The 23738-nt window shown below is 38.8% G+C and overlaps 1 protein-coding gene across 5 annotated transcripts in view; it reads right to left on the reverse strand.

Annotated features, from left to right (window-relative positions):
* APAF1 (apoptotic peptidase activating factor 1) overlaps positions 1–23738 on the reverse strand; it is an 80178-nt gene that overhangs the window by 49696 nt on the left and 6744 nt on the right. For all 5 annotated transcript variants that reach the window (XM_079773901.1, XM_079773900.1, XM_079773899.1 and 2 more), the window contains 11 exons: positions 16748–16931; positions 14079–14191; positions 13846–13977; positions 11676–11914; positions 11159–11326; positions 9781–9912; positions 6108–6221; positions 5464–5648; positions 3619–3745; positions 2524–2649; positions 854–985 (listed from right to left, as the gene is read on the reverse strand). In XM_079773901.1, coding sequence (XP_079630027.1) covers positions 854–985; positions 2524–2649; positions 3619–3745; positions 5464–5648; positions 6108–6221; positions 9781–9912; positions 11159–11326; positions 11676–11914; positions 13846–13977; positions 14079–14191; positions 16748–16931 — 1652 coding nt within the window. The remainder of the gene's footprint in view (positions 1–853; positions 986–2523; positions 2650–3618; positions 3746–5463; positions 5649–6107; positions 6222–9780; positions 9913–11158; positions 11327–11675; positions 11915–13845; positions 13978–14078; positions 14192–16747; positions 16932–23738) is intronic.

Raw genomic sequence — 23738 nt, forward strand, 5'->3', positions numbered from 1 at the left:
ACATTTACAAAGAAAGGGCATAAACCAAACCAAAAACGAGTCCAAAAGAAGTTAGCAGACATTTCTGGGATCCAAGAAAATTTAATCTAGCTATCTTTAGTATGCCACTTAAGTGGGGAAAAAGATAAGACTCTTTTATAATTTGTAATTATAAACATTAGCAAACATGTGAAATGAATATATAAGTTTGGTTTTAGAGGGTTGTTGTTTGTTGCTTTTTTTTTTCCTACTGGCACCTTTCCCCCCCTTCTTCTGACAACAAAACCTCTCTTTTGACTCAAACCCCACTTATAACTCAAGTGGAGCTGACTTTACCTCATCTGTCCAATTTCTACATGACTAAACTTGTGACCCTTGGTCAATCTAAGGATTCCATCCTACCGGCTAGTAGGGTTATTTAGCAATGAGTATGTAACCGGAACCAGGTCAACTACAGCTTTCTCTAAAATTAAATATGCAGAATCTGGGAAAGAGCAAGTTTCTCTTCCTCTGTGATTATGAGCTGTAAGACCTATATAAGCCGAGCTGAGAATAGCTCTATTTCCTGTCACACAGAGATACCATGCCTGAACCAACAAAGAGGGAAGCCGAGTCTAGAGATGGACAGGGAGTTAGAGCCTGAGGATGTAGTTTAGGCATCTGGAATCAGCTCTGCCTGAAGCCATGCTCCCTCTAGCCTTTCCAGTTACATGAGCCAATAATATCTTCTTTGTTGCTGTTGAGTGAGCTAATATGAAAGTCTGTGTCACTGCAACCAAAAGAGCCCTGATTAACACAATGTACAAGAAAGTCAAAGGCGATGTCCTGATGGGTCTACGAATTTATCTACATAATTCTCATTATCCACACTTACTTTGAGGAAGCAGTCACTTGACCCGGTGGCTAAGAGAAGGTGATGTCTGCTGTGAGTAAAGTGGCAGCAGTTGACTTGCTCTGAGTGCTCATCATAGCTTTGTACCAGTTGCCCAGTCACAGAATTCCAAATCTAAAGAAAATTTTCAAAATAAAATTTACCACTACCTCTTATTTTGAAATAAAGCAAATAAAATATGAACTGCTTTATGGATGCTATCCATTCTGTCTGTCAGATTTTCTCAGGCATAGATGATGCTAATAAATACCTCCCACTTCCCTAAAACATGTCAAATAGCTTTTTTTAAAAAAGCTTACTTTGAAAGTCTATACATGTGTCTTTCTATAGCATAACTGGAATCTCCTCAAAACATTACAGTCTTCAAGGGCAAGATTTCAGATGTTCATATGAATGAAAGCAGGCAGAGAAGTGCTATTTGAGAACGGAATAATGGACTTCGCTGGGAATGATGAAACCCAAGACCTGGCTATGCCACTTTTAATTTAAGTGTCCCTGGGCAAGTCCTTAATTTTCCTGTACCTCAGTTCCCTCTTAAGGAATACGTATACCTGTCCCACAAGAATGGTATCAAATGGGAAAAAGGATATGATAAGTGAGTATAGGCAGATGGCTCAGTGAAAAAAATAGACTGTATATTCTGAGGGAAACCTAGCTTTCAACCCTGGCTCCATGAGTTTGGGCAAATAATTTCCCTCTGAACCTATTTCCTCATCTGAAAAATAGGATCAATACTTACTTTGCAAATTGTAGAGTGAAACTGATCATTTAAGAAAATGTATAGTATAAAGCTTCATGCAGTGTTGAGTTCACAATAAAAAAAAAATCATCATTCTAATTACTATGTAAGATGACTAACTAAGCATGTCTACTCCATCTAACAATAAACAAATGAAATAAATTACCTAATCACTCTTCACTGGGCTTTGGACTTCTCAGAGGTACTAATGTCCCTCTCATAGCATTTTCTTTTTATCTCATCAAAGCACTCCCCAGAGGTCCAGAGAGTTTCCTTTATTTTGAAGTTCTTTTAATTTCTGTCTCTTGCTTTAAATTTTGAATTCTTAGAAAAGAGAAACTTGGTATTATTTCCTTTTACTCCTTATAACTTTGACTTTGGAACTGCTCAGAGTGGCCAACTGCAAGTCTGACTCAGAGTAAAGGTTACAGAGTAAATTAACTAGTTGGTTGTAAAGTCACCTAAGAGAGTCCAATATATCAAGAAATAGATTTCTCCTAGATCTCAATTTAGTCTGGACACTCCAGAGCCTTCTTCAAGTGGACAGAAACTCCAGGAAAACTCCTTAGCCAATTATATTGTTCTCAGGTCCACTAAGGTCCACCTCACCTAGCCAAATTCAGCACTCCACAACCCTTTGAAAAAAGCCTGAAGTGAAATTCCCCCTCCACTTATCATGTAAAACATTCCCTTGGACTTCAATTTATCTTATATTCTGCATAAATGCTCTAGCTAAAAGCCAAATTTATGGACAAGAGACAAGAAAGAAAAATTAACAAAGATAAAAATTACCCAACAGTAGATCAACAGGCAAGAAGGAGTCCTTTAACCCTTCTTATCCTAGTCCTTCTATTATGGAAAAAGAAAATGAATTCTGTGGTGATTACAACTGAAGAGGAAAATGTTTCCTTACCTTCACTTTTTTATCCACTGAGCAGGTTGCTATAAATTTGTCATCTGTTGAGAAAGCACAGCAAAGCACTTCATCTTCATGAGCCTTGATTTCTAGAAGTTTCTCTCCTGTTTCAGCTTTGAACACCTGTACAAGCAACAACAAAATCTTTTTACTATGTATCACTTAACCATGAACCATTATTTAATAAAAATATTTCCTTAAAAGATCCTAATCATTGTTATTTTGCAACAAAAATGAACCTTGGCAAAATCACTCCAAAAATCAGAATTTGTGTCGGAATCTGTATGCTCTAAAATAGAGAACTATCCATTGTTAAATGTTTGTAATATTAATATAAAGAACTAGCAGAGTATAGCTTCAGTTCTTGAGAACAGTCTCACAAATTCTTAACAAGCAAATATAAAATATTTCATGCAATATAATTTCTTTCCGGTGCTCAAAAGACAAAATTAACAAAATTAGTAATAAAGCACACACAGGAATAGGAATAAGGGTTATAGTCATGATCTTGCAAAGACTAAAGCTACCATAATTATAAAATTTTAACTAATTTGATCCTGATTCCTTCAAAATCCGAAAGTTAGAGCACAAGTTTAAAGTAAAGCACTCATTCATATTTTCTGAAAACAAATGAGAACTTAAAGGAAATTCCTTCAGTCACCTTAGGAAACAACCTAGCCCAATTCCATTTATCGCCAGAAATCTATGCCTGAGCTGGTGATAAAACAGGTATTTTACTTAATCATTGTTTTTCAGTCAGAGCCCTGCTCACTCTGCTAGAAAGTCGAATGTCTTTCAACAATTATCAATTCCTCATTATCTTTAGCTGGCACATGGGTGATGACAACTGACGGGCAGGGTAAAAGGCACCTCTATGTCACTTGGCAAGTTTAGGATTACGGGAAGAAAAAAAAACCAACACACTAACATATCTTTAAAATCGCTAGAGATAAAGCTTTTATAAAATGTTCAAGAGATTTGGTTTCTCTATTTCTATGTGCAATTTACTTGACTTTTAGGATTTAAATATATTTAATACACACAGTATTGGGTACATGCCCTTTTCAATTTTTCTCAAGAGACATATTTTACCTGTAAGGTTTTATCAGCTCCACAAGAAGCTATTCTGTGACCATCCTCAGAAAAGCAAGCATGGTAAACAGCATCTGTATGGGGGCGGACAACTAAGCGAGAGAGATTCTTGATGTTCTTTTTGTTTCTAAATACAAGAAAAAAGGAACAGAAACCCAACAAGTGAGTATAAACTTCAGTAATAAACTGTCTTTTAGCTTAGTTATAGTCCCCAAAATACAAAATTCTTAAAATTAAATTGCCAACATGTAAATGTAGAAGATCACCTGAAGGAAAAAAACATAATATAACAAACTTGGCATTTTAAGAGAAGTGCCACCGTATATCAAGCAACCTGTCATGTGTTACAAATGTCACTGAGTTGGAAGAAATCTAGTTAATCAATACACATCACCTTCTATTTTCCTTGGATGCTTTAATAATAATAACATGTGCAGAGAAAAAAATTATGTAAGGATACCCTGTTTTTTAAAAGGAAAGAAGATGGCAAAATGAAGCTCATTTCCTAACTAAAGCATGACACTATACCTGCCATTATGATGAAGTACTCTAAAACCACTCTTCTCTAAGTACAATTATTCAGATATAGAGAAAAAGTAAATAAAGCAATGTTACTTTCTATGTATCTTAATCTACTGAATACTAGCTATCCCACAGGTATAAATATTATATTATTTTTCATGGGCTAAAGGGTAAAGGAACAAAAAAATAAAAATAAAGAACAAAAGGGTAAAGGAATATAACGTATACTTAAAATGAGGAAAGTATCAGAACAGTCAGGATTTCTGTGTCAGTCACTTTGAGTACAAGAATATATGTTAAATGGTTTCGTGCTTAATTTAAGAGTCAAAGTTTGGCCCTAGCCAGTGTGGCTCAATGGATAGAGGGTCGGCCCAAGGATTGAAGGGTCCCTGGTTCAATTTCGGTCAAGGGCATGTACTTCAGTTGCAGGCTCAATCCCTGGCCCTGGTTGGGGCTCATGTGGGAGGCAACCAATTGATGTGTCTCTCTTTCACATCAATGTTTCTGTCTTTCACATCAATGTCTCTCTGTCTCTCTCTCCCCGCCCCCCGCCCCGTCACCCCCCTGCAAGCCACACAAGCCTAATCAAGTCTCAACCTCTCTGTGCCTCAGTTTTCTCATTTGTAAAATAGGGCAAATAATACTTACTAGTACCTTATAAGGTTGTTCTGAAGATAAAATGAATAAGATGTGAGCCTATGTATATTACAGGCATGAAAAAGATGATAGTTTAGCTTTCCTTTTACTAATTGATAAGATTAAGGTTACTAATTGATAAGAGCAAAACTGAATGGCCTCTTTCAGAAGTTAGAAGAATCATGATTCAGGGAAAGTTTAATAAGGACTAAGTGCAAGACAAAGTGCTAATCATTTAATATCCAATATCTCATTTAATCTTCACAAAAATAGTACTTACCTCAAAGCACTGTTATCTCTGTTTTACTTATGAGAAAGGAGAGGAAGCTATAACTTGTTCAAACATCACAAAACTGTGATTTTAGAAATGAGACTCACAAGAGGTTTGTGGCTTCAAAGCCCATGTTCTTCACTACTTACTAAATAAAGCATTTGGTGTTAATATTTAGAATGACTTGTCAAACTGCCATACAGGCAAACATCTATTTCTATGGACTCTTTGAACATGTATATTTCTCCTATGCTTACTTCTCTAAAACTTTTCAATAAGTAAGAACGCTTATTAAAAGTTCCAGCCTTTTCCCAAGAACTGTAGTTAAATCTTCCTGGAGTGAACTTATTCACTACCTGAAAAAATAAGGACATAATTAGCACGCTGCTCCCTTTGGTCTCTCCTAACCTACTTACATCCACTCCAGGTAAAGCACTCCGTTATCGACCTCCTGCTTGGCCTGCAGCTTAGCTTGCTGATAAACTTCTGAAGTTTCCGGCTCACAGAGACCCAGCTGTACAATACTAGGAAATGGTTGTCGTCCAAGAAGATGTCCATTTAAAGATAAAAACTCCTGGAAATTTTCACAGACTGCATAATCCTATGAACAAACTGAAATCTCTTAGAAACATAACCACAGCCAACATTTTTCTGTTTCTGTGATCTCATCACTTTAAAGGCTTAAATGACATATTCTCTGTGTGAGCTAAAATTGAATAACCAACCACTTAGGTAACAAATATAGACTTTTAAACATAGGATAAACTTTTAAACATAGGATAAAAATCTCATTATCAAACTACTACTTTCTTAATACATTCTTTAAAAACAACAAAAAAAAAAACACTGAACACTTTACTTCTTCAAATTTCAAAACTCAATCCTATTCACATTCCCAATAGGCTAAGAAGCAAAATAATTAGAATAATCAAAGGTCAAAATAAGAAAATTATCTTTCTTCGTCCCTTTCTATTCTGCTCGTCCCTATTATTAAACCCTAGAATTAAATGTCAGAAAAAGCATGTCCTTTCAGGACTTATTTTTTTGAATGAATATATACCTTTTCATCCAGTATATCCCTGTATTCCACAAATTCATGAATCAGATGAGCAGGGCCTACAAGTTCCGTTTTTGCTTTAATCCAATCCAGGGAAAACATTAAAGCACAAAGTTCCTTTTAAAAAATAAATAAATAATAAGATCAGGAGCCCTGTTAAATCAGAGAATTTTAAGTCTACCATCATTATCCTAACACTACTGAGAGAAACCTAGCAGACACTCAAATTTAAGGACAAAAAGGAAACTATTGAAAAGGAACACATAAATAGTTCCTAAGAAACATAAAATGAACCTCACACCTTAACTCAAAATAAATTTTAGTTGGATTAAAGACTTAAATATAAAATAAAAAACTTCAGAAAATACTAGAACAAACAGGTAAATATTTCTATAAGCCTTCGGTAAAGGAAATGTTTGCAGGCATGACACCAAAGTAAACTACAAAAAAGAAAAATGGTGCATTTAATAACATAAAAACTCAAATCTTCAATATAGTAGAAAACGATATAAATAAATTTGAAGACAAAAAATAAACCAGGAAAAACAATTTTATAACAGGTATGATAGATGATAGTATTAATAGAATAAAAATGACTACTCATTCAGTTTTATAGAAAATTCTTTAAAAATAAGAAAAAGATAGCCCTAACCGGTTTGGCTCAGTGGATAAAGCATCGGCCTGCGGACTGAAAGGTCCCAGGTTCGATTCCAGTCAAGGGCATGTACCTTGGTTGCAAGCACATCCCCAGTAGGAGGTGTGCAGGAGGCAGCTGATCGATGTTTCTCTCTCATCGATGTTTCTAACTCTCTATCCCTCTCCCTTCCTCTGTATAAAACATCAATAAACTATATTTAAAAAGAAAAGAAAAGATAAACACCCCAATATAAAAAATAGGTAAAGGCAATGGATGAGAAGCAATTCACAAAATAAAAAGCACTAATTTTTTTTCCTCCACCACAAGGCTGGAACCTTAATTTCTTCATTTTGTAAATGGAGATACTGGTAGCTCTATCTCACAAGGTGTGATAAAACTTTAAATGAGTTAGTATGTGTAAAATGCTTGGAACAAGTCCTGGTGCACAGTAAATACTTAGTAAATTTTAGCTGTTATTATTATAACAATCCTATCTCCGTATTTAACCATTACCATTGCCTCCGTGGAATATAATTTATCTCAAGCAGTAGCTAATTCCATTTACCTTTCATGGCTCATAGGCAGTTATTTACATGAGCAAGGATAAAGGCTAGGACAAATTCAACCTAAAGTATTTCGATGAGAAAATAACATGTTATCTAAACTCTCTGTGCACATACTTAATTACAAAGTCATTACTTAATCCTCTACCTCTAAACTCACTTTAATCTTGGATGGGAACATTTTAAAAGATAAATAAAAACTTTTTAAAGAATTCTTTTTCATTGTGTTTTCTTAGAAAAATCGTTGAAACAGGATCTAACTTGGTGAACACTTCAGTGTTGGGCTGCCTGTGTAAGACTTACCCATCACAAACTATTTTTTAATATCAGATTTCTAAAGACTAACAGAAATGATAAGAATATCAGCTGTAATCAGAGGAAATAAACACTGTCTTACACTACTGGTAGTGATGTAAGTCAAAGCAACCCTTCTCTAGAGGACAGTTTGGCAATCTGTATTAAAATTGAAACTGACCCACAAATTACACTTATAAATATGTGTGCTAAGACAATAATCAGATGAGTATGCTTACACAAGCTAATTGATCAACTGGTTAATCATAATGTAGCTACACAATGAAATAGTATGCAGCTTTAAAAATTATGTTGCTCTATATAAATTGACATAAAAAGATGGCCACATAATATAATTAAGTAGAAAATAAAACACAAGAGAGCCCGGCCGATGGTTGAGCATTGACCTATGAACCAGTGACCTCCGGTCAGGGCACATGTCTGGGTTGTGGGCTTAATCACCAGTGGGGGTTGTGCAGAATGCAGCCAATGGATAATTCTCTCTCATCATTGATTTTTCTCTCTCTCTCTCTCCCTCTCTCTTCCTCTCTGAAATCAATAAAAAAAAAATTTGAAGTGGATTTTTTTTATATACCTGGACCTATTAATTCCACTTCAAAGAATTTTCAAAGGAAATAATATAGGTGCAAAGACAGAATATTCATTACAGCATCATAAAGGCAAAAAAAACTAAAAACAACCTAAATGTTTAACAATTACAGTTTGGTTAAGTAAATTAGGCCATTGATATTTATTGGAATACCTTAAAAAAAACAAAAACAAAAAAAAACAACACTATGCCCCAGCTGGTTTGGCTCAGAGAACAGAGCATTGGCCCATGGACTGAAGGATCCTGGGTTCGATTCCAGTCAAGGGCATGTACCTTGGTTGCAGGCTCGATCCCAGGCCTTGGTCAGGGAGTGTGTGGGAGGCAACCAATCGATGTGTCTCTCTTATATCGATGTCTCTCTCTCTTTCTCTCTCTCTCTCTCTCTCTCTCTCTCTCTCCCTCCCTCCCTCCCTCCCTCTCTCTCTAAAAATCAATGGAAAAATATACTCAGGTGAGGATTAATAAACAAAAAAATGAAAGAAAGAAAAGAAAAATTATTCAAAGTTTTCCAAAATGTTAACATTTTTAATAGTTAGCTGGTAACTGACTTCAAATATCATCTATGTGTTAATGGTTCCCAAATGTTATCTTTAGTCCATAATCTTCCCCAGAAACCTAGATTCATACATCCAACTACATGCTTAATATTTCCAGTTAGATGTCTTAATATGAGTATCAGACTTAATATACTCAAAATGAGTTCTTAACCTTCACCCCACCCCCAAAAATACTTGTTCAACCCACAGGCATCACCATCTCAGTTCATGGCAACTCTAATCCTTCCACTGCACAAACTTGGAGTCATCTTTGACTCTTCTCTTCTCTTACAATGCCTATCAAATCCATCAGCAAATGATGAAGATTCTACCCTTACATCATCACTTTCTTTCTCCTTCATGCTTTTTTCTTCTTCTGAGCACTTACTGCCCCCTGACATAGTATACATTTATTTGTCCACTGTCAGTCTCCCCAAGTATGTAAGCTCAATGACAGGAGGGACTCTGTAGCATAGCCTCACAGTCAATAACAATAACAGTATATAGCAGGCATTTAATAAATATTTTTTAATGTTTTTATTGATTTCAGAGAGGAAGGGAGAGGGAGAAAGAGATAGAAACATCAATGATGAGAGAGAATCATCGACACCCTACACGTCCCCTACTTGGGGATAGAGCCTGCAACCCAGGCATGTGCCCTGACCAGGAATTGAACTGTTACCTCCTGGTTCATAGATTGAAGCTCAACAACCAAGCCACACCAACTGGGCTAATAAATATTTTCTGAATGAATGAATATACTTCGCCACCCTCCGTTCCCTCTCAAAACTTAAAAACAAATTCATACTGCCTATAAAGACAAGCTACTGGTAAGAAGAAAGTGAATTTTCAGGTGGTTCATTTACTGCACTTACTAAGGTACCTTTTAAAAAAAAATCACTGCAAGTAAAAATAGTAGCAAAAACAAAAATACTTACATAGTCTATAATCCTATTTTTATAAATTAAAAAATTCTAAACACAGGACTAAATAAAAGTGAGATGAAAGAAAATTATTTTTAAGTGGGTCCTCTTACTTTGTGCATTTTGGCACTGGCCATATGATAGGCCAGGAAATTGAACCAGTACATGCAGTCCTCCTGATCTGGTGAAAGAGCGTGTAGCTGGTGATGTCTCTGGAACTGCGTGATTATCTTCTTATGTAGATCCTGAAACACAAAGGAAACATTTCAGAGGACAGAAGCAATTTCATAACCTAAACATTACAGTAACATCAGCTTCCAAAGCTATTTAAGAAAAGACAGAAAATATTTCCATAAGATACTTATTAATTACAAAAAGAAAAAATAGCAACTTTAACAGTGGAGATACTGGTGGATACTAGTTTAATGAAGTGATCAATGGTAACATCACCGATAATAAGATGTATCAACACCCTGATATGATTCACCGAGAAGGACACAATCCTATCTAATAAAGAGGGAATATGCTAATTGACCCTCACGTCATCACAAATATGGCAGCGCCCATAACCAATGAGTAGGGAATATGCTAATTGACTGCCCCGCCCCCAAAGATGGCAGCACCCACAGCCACAAGATGGCAGCGCCCAGTCCCCTCAGCTCCACCAGGGCAGCAGGCACGCGGCAAGGCCAGGCCTACCCCCAGGCAGGCCCGGCCACTCCACGTGCCTTGCTCCGGAGTTCCCCAATCCCTTCAGCCCCCCAGCCGCCCAGGGCCTCCCGTGGCTCAGGTAACCAGGGCCGGCGGAGGCTTGCACTGCCAGTAGTGGCAGCAGCAGAGGTGTGATGGGCGTCACCTTTCCCTGATCGCCAGGTCGCCTCCCGCTCCTGAGGGCTCCCAGACTGTGAGAGGGGGCAGGCCGGGCTGAGGGACCCTCCACCTCCAGTGCATGAATTTTCATGCACCAGGCCTCTATTATGCAAAATAACTATCTAGGTATGGTGAAGGCTTGGGAAGAGTAGAAGCAGGGGCGGGAGATGTCAATGGGGGATAAAAAGGGGACATCTGTAATACTTTCAACAATACTAGTAAAGATAAATTTTTTTAAAAACTAGCTAGACTCCTCAAAAGTGATCATGAAGGATAAAGCTGAAGAATTTTCATAGATTTGAGGAAACTAAGGCAACATGACAATTTAATGCAATATGGGATCCTGAATTGGATTTGGACCACAAAAAAGACATTAGTGGGAAAGCTGGCAAAAGTCAAAGTCTGTGAATTAGTAACATTATAGTTACATAAAGGTATTAATTTTGGGAGAAAATAGGTGAAGGGTATATGCACAAAATCTCTGTACTATTTTGTAACTTTTCTGTGTCTACAATTACTTCAAAATATTCAACAATAAAGAATTATTTTAAAAAATAAAAAACAAACAAAAAATATTTCAAAATTAAAAATTAAAAAAAGAGCATACAGAGGTACAAGTACCTGAAGCTGGCTGCGGTTCTGCTCTGTAAGGAAATCTACCTGAAGATCATGCAAATAGTAACAAAATGATTTGCCATTCCGATCACAGAATAATAGAGACTTATTAACAAACTCTTGCAGTATGTCTTCAACTTCTTCAGTCTCCATGTCCCAGAGAACACATAGCACCTAGGAATCAAAATACAATGAGCAGGACTGTAGATAAGGTGTAAACACACACAAAAATCACATCTCAAAGCCTGAAGAAGAATCTATTTCATAAGAAGCTCAACCATTCCTCAAGATAGAAAAGAGAAAGAAGCCGGCTGCTTCTCCAGCTTCACTAGAACCACTGAAAATTAGGTAACCCGTCCCAGTTCAACATATAGCCCTTGATGGAGACTGAACCTTCCAACCCACCACCTCCGTCATGCGGGTCTTATCTTTCCAGTAGCCTCTGTAACAATATCCTTGGTACTGTATCCAAGGTTGCATGCCATAAATACCCAGTGATGCGGATTCTTGATCCTTTTATTACCTTTGTAGGCACCTTAACATCCTTCTGAAAGATGGAAAGATCTGTGTAATAACTTTTGATGTCTTCTCTGAGCATGTCAACACTTATAGACATGGCTTCATCCAGAGCCTCATAATCATAAGATGAAGACTTCCTTATCCTCTTAAATTGCTTATTCTGAAGTTGCCTGAGGTAGTACTCCCAGCGTTTGGGAAAATCACGTAAAAGTGCACCAATTAAAGACACTACAAGAGGAGAACCTAAAAAAAAAAGTCACTGTGTTAATACCATCTCATTTCAGAATCAACACTAAGTTAATCAATTTATTGCTGCATGTTATCCAAAGCCTTAAAGTATTTTTAACTCTTGGATTCATTTTAGGTATTTGTTGTAAGGAAGTTATTAGAAATAATAAATATTTCATTTAAGCGTATTCATCACAGAATTACTTAAGATAATGAAAAATCATAATAACAGAAGTGACTGAATTAAAGCATATGTCACTAGTAAATTTTTTTTCAAAAGAGATTTAATGGCATTGTAAAATGCTCAAGATTTGTTATATAAAAAGGACAAGATTTTAAATGATGTATATACCACATCATAATCTTGACATTTTTTTCCAAAGTTGTATGTCCTAAAAGACTGGAAAAAATACTCTCATTACACTAATAATTATCAGATTATTAATAGTTTCTATTTTTCTTTATAGAGTCACACAAAGTGAATTTGCATCAGCTTTATAATTATAAAAATTAAGTACTTTTTCTAAGTTTAAGATTTTTTAAAAAGTCAATTAACTCAAAACCAAGTCTCTATTTAATGACAGAAAGAAAAATAAGAAAGTATTTCTATGCATTAACAACAATGGAAAAAGTAATCTTCAATGCTGATAGATTTGACTACATAAAAGTTTCAATTTCTGGCCCTAGCCGGGTGGCTCAATTGGCTGGAGCATCATATTGTACACCAAAAGATTGTGGATTTGATTCCCAGTCAGGGCACATACCAGTCAGGGTGCATGCCGGAGCAACTAATCAATGTTTCTTTCTCTCTCTCTCTCTCTCTCTCAAATCCATAAAACATATCCTAGGATAAGGATTTTTTTTTTAAGTTTAAATTTCTGTATTTGAAAAAGACTACAAATGAGATTAAAAGGTAGATAAAAAACTAGGGAAAATATTTTTTTTTTGCGGGGGAGGAGAACATGAAAAAAGGCTAATAGCTTCAACAGAGTACCTAAAAGTCAATAAAAAATACTCATATCACAAAAGAAAAGTGAGTCAAGAATAATTTATTAAAATGCAAAAATTCAATAGATAAGTAAAAAAGTTAACTTCCCTACTAAAAAATGTAAATTAAGAAGACAAAACCAGTTTTTACTTTCAAATTAGAATACTATTTTTATAAAATCCCAACCAAAAGAATTTTAAGCTCTCACTATATTTTTGTTCTTTGACAGCAGAGGTCACGTCTTTATGCTAAGACTAGAGGCCCGATGCACGAAATTCATGCACTAGTAGGCCTTTCTTCCCCCAGCTGCCAGCACTGGCCTCCCTCTAGCACCCAGGACCCAGGCTTCCCTTGATACCCGGGACCCGGGCTTTCCTCTGGCCACCAGCAGGCACCCAGGACTCGGGCTTCCCTCTGACACCTGGGACCCGGGCTTCCCTCTGGCCACCAATAGGCACCCAGGACTCGGGCTTCCCTCTGGCCACCAGCAGGCACCCAGGACTCGGGCTTCCCTCTGACACCTGGGACCCGGGCTTCCCTCTGGCCACCAATAGGCACCCGGGGCTCGGGCTTCCCTCTGGCCACCAGCAGGCACCCAGGACTCGGGCTTCCCTCTGACACCCGGGACCCAGGCTTCCCTCTGGCCACCAGCAGGCACCCAGGACTCGGGCTTCCCTCACAGCCCCAGCTTCGACCGGAAGGACGTCCAGTCTAATTAGCATATTACACTTTTATTATTATAGATGCTGCAAGTGTTCACTTAATATTATTTTAATGAATGAATAAATGAATGAATACCAAAATATCATGACATTTAGGGTATCAGAGAAGAACCTAAAATACCAAATATTCTAGTCAAGTTTCTGGACGTTCCTGTGCTAAACTGTCATATTCATTACCTTAATTTAAACAGGGTAAATTAAGATCTCTATAACCCCCTCATATACAAAATAAATACCTTTACATTCTTTTATAATACTATGGGCTTCTTCTGGCAAATCTGCTTTCTTCATATTAACAAAAAGAGATAAAATTTCAAGTCCTTTTTCTTTTCCTAAGCCACTCTCCACAGAGACTACATATTTAGGACCTGCAAAATCACAAGGTATAGTAAGTAATTTGTGTGTCACATATTTAAATGTAATTGAATTAAAACATAAAGGTAGTAAAAACTAAATTAATAATCCTTACCCATTACTGAATCTGTAACACTCTTGTCTCTGGTTGTAAGAAGAATCTGACACTGATTGTCAAAAGCTTTCAATACCCAAGGATCCCAAACATCATCCAAGATCAACAGAGACCTAATTAAAAGAACTGTATTGAGTCACTAATGACATTTATTTTAAGCTTCCTTTAAAAGAAGAGAATGCCACTACTGCCATATCCCTTTCACAATACAGGGAAAGGCCAAAAGTAGGTTTACAGTTGTGAGAACATCTATTCTTGTATTACTATTTATTAATTATTGTATTACTTTCCATACGAAAATAAACCAATACTGGGTGGGGGGGTAATGGTAAGATATGTACACATATAATACCTCAATAAAAAAAAAAAAAAGAAAATAAACCAATACTTTTGCCCATCCATGTATTGATTCAAATAAGGGAAAAAATTTTTGAACCTGCCCCTTCCTCCCACCTTCAAGGCATATTAAAGTTAAGGGACCTCTAAAAAGCGGGCTGTAAGTATTAGAAATCAGCAACCTAGTGCCTAAAAAGAATGGGATGCTTCCAATTCAGTCTTTAAGCACCAAAACCAAATGGCAACTGGGCTCAGGTTAGCACTAGAATTAATCATAGAACAATGATGACTTTTAATCTTTTTTTTTTTTTACCTACAAAACCAGCAATTTCACATGTTCCAACCTAATAGAATACACTAGCGAGATTATTTTTCATTTGGTTCACTAGTGGGGTGTTTTCCATCCAAGAAATCAGTTCATAATGACAAAGAACCTCTGTGTCAATTCCTGACTGGTCTCTCCAAAAACTTTTTTAAACTCACCAGAACAAATGAGAAAAAAATACAACTAAAACCTGATAGCATAATTACACACTAACATTTTTATCTGAATGGCACACTACTTCTGAACACTACAAAAAAAAGTACATACACAGGTTGGAAAATTACAGAAGCATAAACCAAAATAATGCTGAGAGAAAAACAAAATGACTGGCGTTATAAGCCATGTCTGATACATCTGACAGTAATTATAATGTTTTCCTAAACACAAATCACTTTCATTTTGCAAAGGGAAATGGGATTAGGAAGAAGTTACTGAGCAAGAAAAAGGGAAATGGTTAGTGGTCTCAATTCTATTTTCTCCAGAAGAATAGATACCAGTGACTATTAAGGGGAAGGGGAGATGATAGAGGGAACTGGAGGAGAAAAATCCAGAGAAAAGGAAGCTTCCCTCTAATGAGTAGCCATCATAATCATCTAGAAACTTTTTCCAAAAATTAATCCTCTCACCTGATATCCTGATATTAATCCCCTTACCAATTTGAGAATCACTGCCATACTCAGCAACTGTTACATATGACAGTGTATGTACTACATCAAGTGCATCCGTGCCATCACTTAATTCTCACCCAATTTACTGTTACACTCCCAAGGGATGCTTTACTCATCTCTGTTCTTGCAGCACTGACCCAGGCACAACACTCAATGCTACTTAAATGAGCAAATGAAAGGAATGCCACTAGATCATGGAAATTAAACTATTGACTGAATCTCCGGCTATCCCCTCCACACAAACAGCAACTAAGCTGCTATCTCCCTTTTGGCTTAGTGAAAACTGTGAAGTAGCTAGTAACAGTGCCTAGCACATAATTATATTAGTACTAGAGGCCCGGTGCACAAATTCATGCATCAGTGGGGTCCCCCAGCCTGGCCTGCAGGATCAGGCCAAAACCTGCTCTCCAACATCCCTCGAGGGGTCCCACGTTGTGAGAGGGCACAGGCCAGGCCAAGGGACCCTACTGGTGCACAATCACGGTACACAATCAGGGTGCACGATCAGGGCCGGGGAGGGATGCGGGAGGTTGGCCAGCCAGAGAGGGACTGTGGGAGGGCTCCAGGGCTTGTCTGGCCTGTCTCACTCAGTCCTGATTGGTCAGACCCCAGCAGCAAGCTAACCTACTGACCTGAGCGTCTGCCCCCTGGTTGTCAGTGCACTTCATAGCAACTGGTCAGTCAGTCAACTGTCTGCCCCTGGTGGTCAGTGCACATCATAGCTAGCAGTTGAGCATCCTTAGCATATCATTAGCATATTACGCTTTGATTGATTGAACGGACGGCCAGACACTTAGCATATTAGGCTTTATTATGTAGGAGGATCTGTTGAATTAATTAATGAATTATTAAAATAAACAAATAAAATAAACTCAAAGTACATGGAAACAGACGAATTACATGTATACCCAAAAACTAATTCAACACAACAATAGAAGGATCCCAATTAAATAAAAAATCCTTCCTCAGTTGCTTAAACTTATTCTGTCTCTTGTTCTAGATTTATTGTGTCTCTTGTTAACCCATTAGAAACAATGGTCAGAGTAACAAGCTTGCATTTTCTAGCAAAGACCACTCACCTACTTAAGAAATATTTCTTGAGAGCCAACAAGGTACATAAGAGATGATGTGGTAGATAGGAGACAAAGAAAAGTAGCAGTTTTAGGCCAGGGGAAGCCATTTTTTATTTATTTTTAACACAAGAGAGAAAAGAGCAGGAAAGCAATGGTTCTTTCTTAGATCCTCTACCAAACAGCGAGGAAAGGGTACGATGCTCTCAAGATGTCAGTAGTTAAGTCTCATTGGTACTTCATACGCCAACTAAATTTGACCATCTGTACCTTGGGTGTTTGCGCAGCATCAGAATGCGGAGACGGTCTTTAGCCTCTTCAATATTAAGTGGGAGCCTCTGGGAGAAACTCTCATCCTGATCCAACCGTGTACAAAGATTCTGCAGTTTCATCAGAAGCCCAGATTTGTCTTGTTTCCCAACTGAAACCCAATGCACACCCCCTGGGAAGCAACCTGTTGAGGAAAAGATGAATAAACTTAGGCCTTTGGTCATGAGTCCTTTTTTCAAAGATGTTACTGATAAGCAGCAGATTTGTTTCAATCTTCAATCTCATCACATCTTCAACTTCTTTTGATTAAGGGTATAAATTTTACTTGTAGGTATTACTGAGTTTTATAGACTGAATCTAAGAAAAGTTCAAAATACAGAGAAATTTAAGTTTGAAGTAAATCTGCTTTATATATATATACACACACACACATACATACATACATACTAGAGGCCCAGTGCATGAAATTTGTGCACGGGGGGGGGGGTGTCCCTCAGCGCAGCCTGCACCCTCTCCAATCTGGGACCCCTCAAGGGATGTTCGACTGCCCATTTAGGCTCCGATCCTGATGGGATCAGGCCTAAACAGGCAGTCGGACATCTCTCTCACAACCCATGACTGCTGGCTCCCAACCACTCGCCTGTTTGCCTGCCTGATTGCCCCTAACTGCTTCTGCCTGCCAGCCTGATCACCCCCTAAGCACTCCCCTGCCAGCCTGATCAATGCCTAACTGCTCCCCTGCTGGCCCAATTGCCCCTAACTGTCCTCCCCTGTCAGTGTGGTCACCCCAACTGTCCTCCCCTGCAGGCCTGGTTACCCCCAACTGGCCTCCCCTGCAGGCCTTGTCCCTCTGAACTGCCCTCCCCTGCAGGACTGGGTCCCCCAAACTGCCCTCCCCTGCAGGCTTGGTTGCCCCCAACTGCCCTCTGCTGGCCCGGTAACCCCCAACTTCCCTCTCCTGCAGGCCTGCTCCCCCCAACTGCCCTTCCCTGTAGGCCTGGTCCCCCCTAACTGCCCTTCTCTGCCGGCCTGATCACCCCTAACTGCAAGCCTGGGTCCCTCCCAACTGCCCTCCCCTGCAGGCCTGGTTCTTCCCAACTATCCTCCCCTGCTGACCTGATCACCCAAAACTGCCCTCCCCTGCAGGCCTGGTTGCCCTCCACTGCCCTCCCCTGCAGGCCTGGGTTCCCCCCAACTGCCCTCTCCTGCTGGCCTGATCACCAACAACTGCCCTCCCCTGCTGGCCATCTTGTGGTGGCCATCTGTGTCCACATGGGGGTGGCCATCTTGTGTGTTGGGGTGATGGTCAATTTGCATATTACTCTTTTATTAGATAGGAGGATATTTTATTTCAGAGAGGAAAGGAGAGGGAGAGAAAGATAGAAACATCAATGATGAGAATCACTGATCGGCTGCCTCCTACACGCCCCCTACTGGGGATCAAGCCTGCAACCCGGGCATGTGCCCTTGACTGGAATCGAACTTGGAACCCTTCAGTCCACAGGCTGATGCTCTATCCACTGACCAAAACAAGCTATGGCTAAAGCTGCTTTTTATCAGTAAAATCTTACCAAACAAAATTTCACAATCTTTTCCCTATGCCAGCAATCATCACTGTACAGCAGTTTCTCAACCTAAGGCCTCTAGACATTCTGGACCAGACAATTCATTGCTGTGAAAGACTGTCCCATGCATTGCAAGATTTTTAACAGCCTCATGGATTCTATCCAGTAGATGCTAGGAGCATTCCTCCTCCCTAGTTACGACAACCAAAAGTGTCTCCAAACATTGCCAAATGTCAGTTGAGGGTTGAGGGGCAAATTCACCTCTGACTGAGAACCACTGATGGCTAGAAATGGGTAACTCACTCATTATGGTTCTCATATAGAGACTTAAAGAAGTTAGATTCAAGTACGGCTCTAATGCTTACTAGCTATGCAATCTCTGGCAAATCACTTAACCTTAGTCTCATTCATTATACTGAAATAAGACTGTTTACCCTACCTATTGCAGAGTTCTCTGAGAAATTAATGGTATAAAATATGTGAATTTGCTGTGTTAACTGTAAAGGGCTATAACAGACTTTCTTAGTGATACAGATCTGAGAGCACCTTACACATAGTAAGCTGTGAACTAGTAAGCACTCTAGAAGAGTGGACATTATTATTACTGTTCTGTCGACTGTTATCATCATCATTATTGTCAATTAAAGCACAGCATTTCTTAAAGTATATATTTTTACTTGGATATTATTCGGGGTCAAAAACCTTAATCCTTCATAGACTATACTTAATCAGTTCCCCATAAATAAAAAAAAATGTAAAATACGGGGAACAGTAGCATTAGATCATACCAGTGGCAAGATCAGAATTTGGCAATGTACTGAGAATCTAAAAGAGAACAAGTGACCAGGAGACAAAGAACTCCGTAATAACTGCGGTAAAGATGGCTCCATGAAGCATGGTCTGATGATCAGTGCCAGTGTCTTAGAAGAAGGTGGACAAGTCCTATGCTTTACTCCTGAAAGCTTCCTGAGTTCCCTTATGCTTCCTTCAGAGTAAGGCAACAGTTACAAAGCAGTAAATCCCTGATTTGTTTCACTTTCTGGCTCCACCTAGTGTTGTAGCTGTGTTCTGTGAGTGTATATATTTGTAAATGCACAGGAAAAAGTTTGAAAGAATTTACTGTAAATTGTTAACCATTACTATCCCTGGTGAAGAATTTAGGAGAAAGGGGAGAAAGTGAAAAAAATTTTATCTTCTTTTTAAATGAAAATATTACCACTATAATAGTTATTTTTAATGTATCTTTATTGTTGAAAGTATTACAGATGTCCCCTTTGTTTGTCTCTTGTTTTTCCATTAACCCCTCCACCCTATACCCACGCCCTCCCCTAGTCCTTCACCACTCTATTGTCTGTGTCCATGAGCTTTGCATATATACTACTGCAATATTTAAAACGTTTTAAACTACCTGTTGCTCCTATAGTTCTTTTATTCTTAAATCTGTGTTTTCTATTTTAAAAAAATTTTTTTTCATTATCCTAGGAATAAAGACAAGGCAAAAAAAGTAACCTTTCTTTGATATAGCTAGCTAGTAAACTCTTTCGATTTAAATTTAACTACCTATTACACCAAAGGTCTTTCTCTCCTAAATTTAAAGCTAATAAATGAGGTCATTATAAACATATGCAAGAAAAAATAAAACACTACTAGCTTTAAAAATATAGATCAAATGACCTACTGATCTGAAAAACTCCTACCATCACAAAATGACAAATACTGAAGTATTAATTCCACATTTTGGAAAGAATCTAAACATCTTGACTATGGGCACAAGAGGGAGCAATTTAGCCTTGTATGATTTCTATGATTCACTCAGAGAAACTTCATCAGAGAAAAAAATGCCTTTATCCAGAGAAAATTAACTCCATCCTACTTTCCACACAAGGTTTATCCTGGTAGCAATTAATAACATAATAGCATCAAGGAACTCTTGGAAGGACAGAAGCAAATAGGTAGGCAGCCTCTGGAAAAAGCTTCCATTCTTTAAAAATTCAGGGGGAGAGAGGCTGGAGAATGAGTTCAATCCCCAATAACCAGTGATTTAATCAAGCATGGCTATTAATGAAGCCTTCAAAAAAACCCAAAAGGGTGAGGTTCAGAAAGTTTCTGGCTTTGTGGACACAAGGAGGTGTAGGGAGAATAGCAGACGGAAGCTCCACACCCTTCCCACATATTTTGTCCTTTTGCATCTCTTCCCACTGGCTGTTCCTGAGTTATATCCTTTTATAATAACCCAGTGATCTGGTGAGTAAAATGTTCTGTGAGCAGCTCTAGCAAATTTATCAAACCAAGGAGAGGGAGCCTCTGGTCAGAAGCATAGGTAACAATCTGGAATTGTGATTGGCATATAAAGGCGGGAAAGGGGGGAGAAACAGTCTTGTGGGACTGAACCTTTAACCAGTGGGATCAGACGCTATCTCCAGACAGACAGTGTCAGAATGGAATTTAAATCATAGGATATCCAGCTGGTGCTGAAGAATTGCTGGCTGTGTGGAAAACTCACATGTGGTGTCAGAAATTAAGTAGTGTTGTAGTTGTGTAGATGCGACACCTGGAGGAGTGTGTTTTCCCTTAGAAGAGGGGAACGGAAATGAGAATGGGAAATTTTAAAAAGGAAATACACACAGCAAGAAACTACAGACCTAATATTATAAAGACTGTGAAGTAACCCGGCCAGTGTGGCTCAATGGTTGAGCATCCACCTATGAACCAGTAGGTCACTGTTCAATTCCCTGTCAGGGCAAATGCCAGGGTTGCAGGCTCAATCCCCAGTGGGGAGCAAGCAGAAGGCAGCCTATTAATGATACTCTCTCATCATTAATGTTTCTCTCTCTCTCTCTCCCTCTCCCTTCCTCTCTGAAAGCAATAAAAATATATTAAAAAAAAAAAAAAAGACTGTGAACTAAAAAATATGATTAATTCAATCCTCTGTACTTGAAATCGCACAAGAGCATATAAAGACTATGAATTAAGCTCATTATACACGGGAAAATTGCAACTGTCGCTAACATTTTTCTTTAAACAAAATATTTAAAATCTATTCCAACAGTGCAATTTATACAATATGATTCCTGGGCAATTAATATCATAAGTTGTTAGTCAATTTTAATTGCTAAAATTGAAAATTCACCCTAATAATTGAGTGATTTCAACTGAGTTGAGGGTACACTTTTAACCCTATAAATTAGTACATTATAAATGTATATTTTATAGGAAATTCAGCATAATATTGAAAGAAAAACCCATTTCTTTTTTTTTTAATTTAATAAGTCTTTATTGTTCAGATTATACAGTTGTTCCTCTTTCTTCCCCCCATAGCTCCCCTCCACCTGGTTCCCATCCCACCCTCTTCCCTTACCTCCTCCGCACTGTCCTCATCCATAGGTGTACGATTTTTGTCCAGTCTCTTCCCGCACCCCTCACACCCCTTTACCCCTGAGAGTTGTCAGTCCACTCCCTTTCTATGCCCCTGATTCTATTATATTCACCAGTTTATTCTGTACATCATATTTTTAATTCACTTGGTTTTTAGATTCACTTGTTGATAGATATGTATTTGTTGTTCATAATTTTTATCTTTACCTTTTTATTCTTCTTTCTCTTCTTAGAGAATACCTTTCAGCATTTCATATAATACTGGTTTGGCGGTGATGAACTCCTTTAGCTTTTTCTTATCTGTGAAGCTCTTTAGCTGCCCTTCAATTCTGAATGTCAGCTTGGCTGGGTAGAGTACTCTTGGTTGTAGGTTCTTGCTATTCATCACTTTGACTATTTCTTGCCACTCCTGTCTGGCCTGCATAGTTTCTGTTGAGAAATCAGCTGACAATCATATGGGTGCACCCTTGTAGGTAATTAACTGTTTTTCTCTTGCTGCTTTTAATATTCTCTCTTTGTCTTTTGCTCTTGGCATTTTAATTATGATGTGTCTTGGTGTGGTCCTCTTTGGATTCCTCTTGTTTGGGGTTCTGTGCGCTTCCTGGACTTGTAAGTCTATTTCTTTCACCAGGTGGGGGAAGTTTTCAGTCATTATTTCTTCAAATAGGTTTTTCAGTATCTTGCTCTCTCTCTTCTTCTGGCACCCCCATAATTCTGATGTTGGTACACTTGATGTTGGCTTCTTACACTATCTTCAAATTTTTGGATTCTTTTTTTTTCTTTTAGCTTTTCCAGTTGAGTGATTTTTGCTTCTTTGTATTTCAAATCTTTGACTTGATTCTTGCATTCCTCTGGTTTGCTGTTGGGTGTCTGTATAATATTTTTTATTTCAGTCAGTGTATGTTTAATTTCTAGTTGGTCCTTTTCCATATCCTCAAGGGTCTCTCACATATCCTTGAGGGTCTCGCTAAATTTATCGGCCTTTTCTAGGAAATTCTTGAAAAACCTTATAACCGTGGTTTTGAACTCTATATCCAGTCATTTGTTTTCCTCCATTTCTTTGGTTTGTGATCTATTTCTTTGTCTCCCCATTTTCTCTGCTTCCCTGAGATGGTAGAGTAGCTTTGTGTGCTAGTTGTCCTATATGGGCCAGTGGCTTGGCCTCCCCGGTTACCTGAGGTAGACACTCTTGGTGCACCCCTTTTTGGACTGTGTGTACAGCCTTGTTGTAGTTAAGTCTTGATTGTTGTTGGTATCAGTGGGAGGAGTTGACCTCCAGGCCAATTGGCTGTGAGGATCAGCTGTGTCTATGCCGGGAGACAGCCTTCTTCGACTAGACTTGCAAAATTATAAAAGCCTCTGTGCTCAGCTTGGATGGGCGGAGTTTCAGGGTGGAGCCTACAGCCTTGGCTCCCCGTTGGCCCCACCCTATGAGGTTCCTGAGTCTCAGTGTCCCTCGGTACTCGCTGCAAGCATCTCTGAGAGAAAGGCGCCCTCGAGTTTCACCCACTGCCAAACAGTCTAGTCTCTCCCCCAATGAATCTGGATTCCCAGATTCTTGCCCAAAACTGGGGTTCAGTGCAGTCGGAACTGGGGTTTAGCGCAGTCTGGAGCTTTTGTCTCCTTCCCGCTAGAGCAATCCTGCAGCACACTCAACAGTCCGTCCTCTGCGCGCATTCACATGCGCGCCTCCGGAGCTCTGCCTTTTGCCGCTCTCCTGAGTTTCCGCCTTACAGTCCAGATTCCCTAAGTATGAGGCTGGGTCCCCAGGAGCTCGCCCGGTACTGGGGTTCAGTGCAGTCAGAGTTGGGGTTCAGCGCAGTCTGGAGCTTTTATCTCCTTCCTGCTAAAGAACGCCAGCCAGGCACTCAGCCGCCCGTCCTCTCTGGCTCCATCCTCTCCGCACGCGCACGCCCATGTCTCCGTACCTCAGTCTTTTACAGCTCCTCTGATTTTCCTTAAGGTTTTCTCTTTCCTTCTAGTTGTAGAACTTCCACTCAGCCAGCTTTCCTGTGGTTCTGGATGATGTCCGTTTTGTCTTTTAGTTGTAT

The sequence above is a fragment of the Cnephaeus nilssonii genome (genome assembly GCF_951640355.1).
Source record: "Cnephaeus nilssonii genome assembly, chromosome: 6".
NCBI classification, from domain to species: domain Eukaryota; kingdom Metazoa; phylum Chordata; class Mammalia; order Chiroptera; family Vespertilionidae; genus Cnephaeus; species Cnephaeus nilssonii.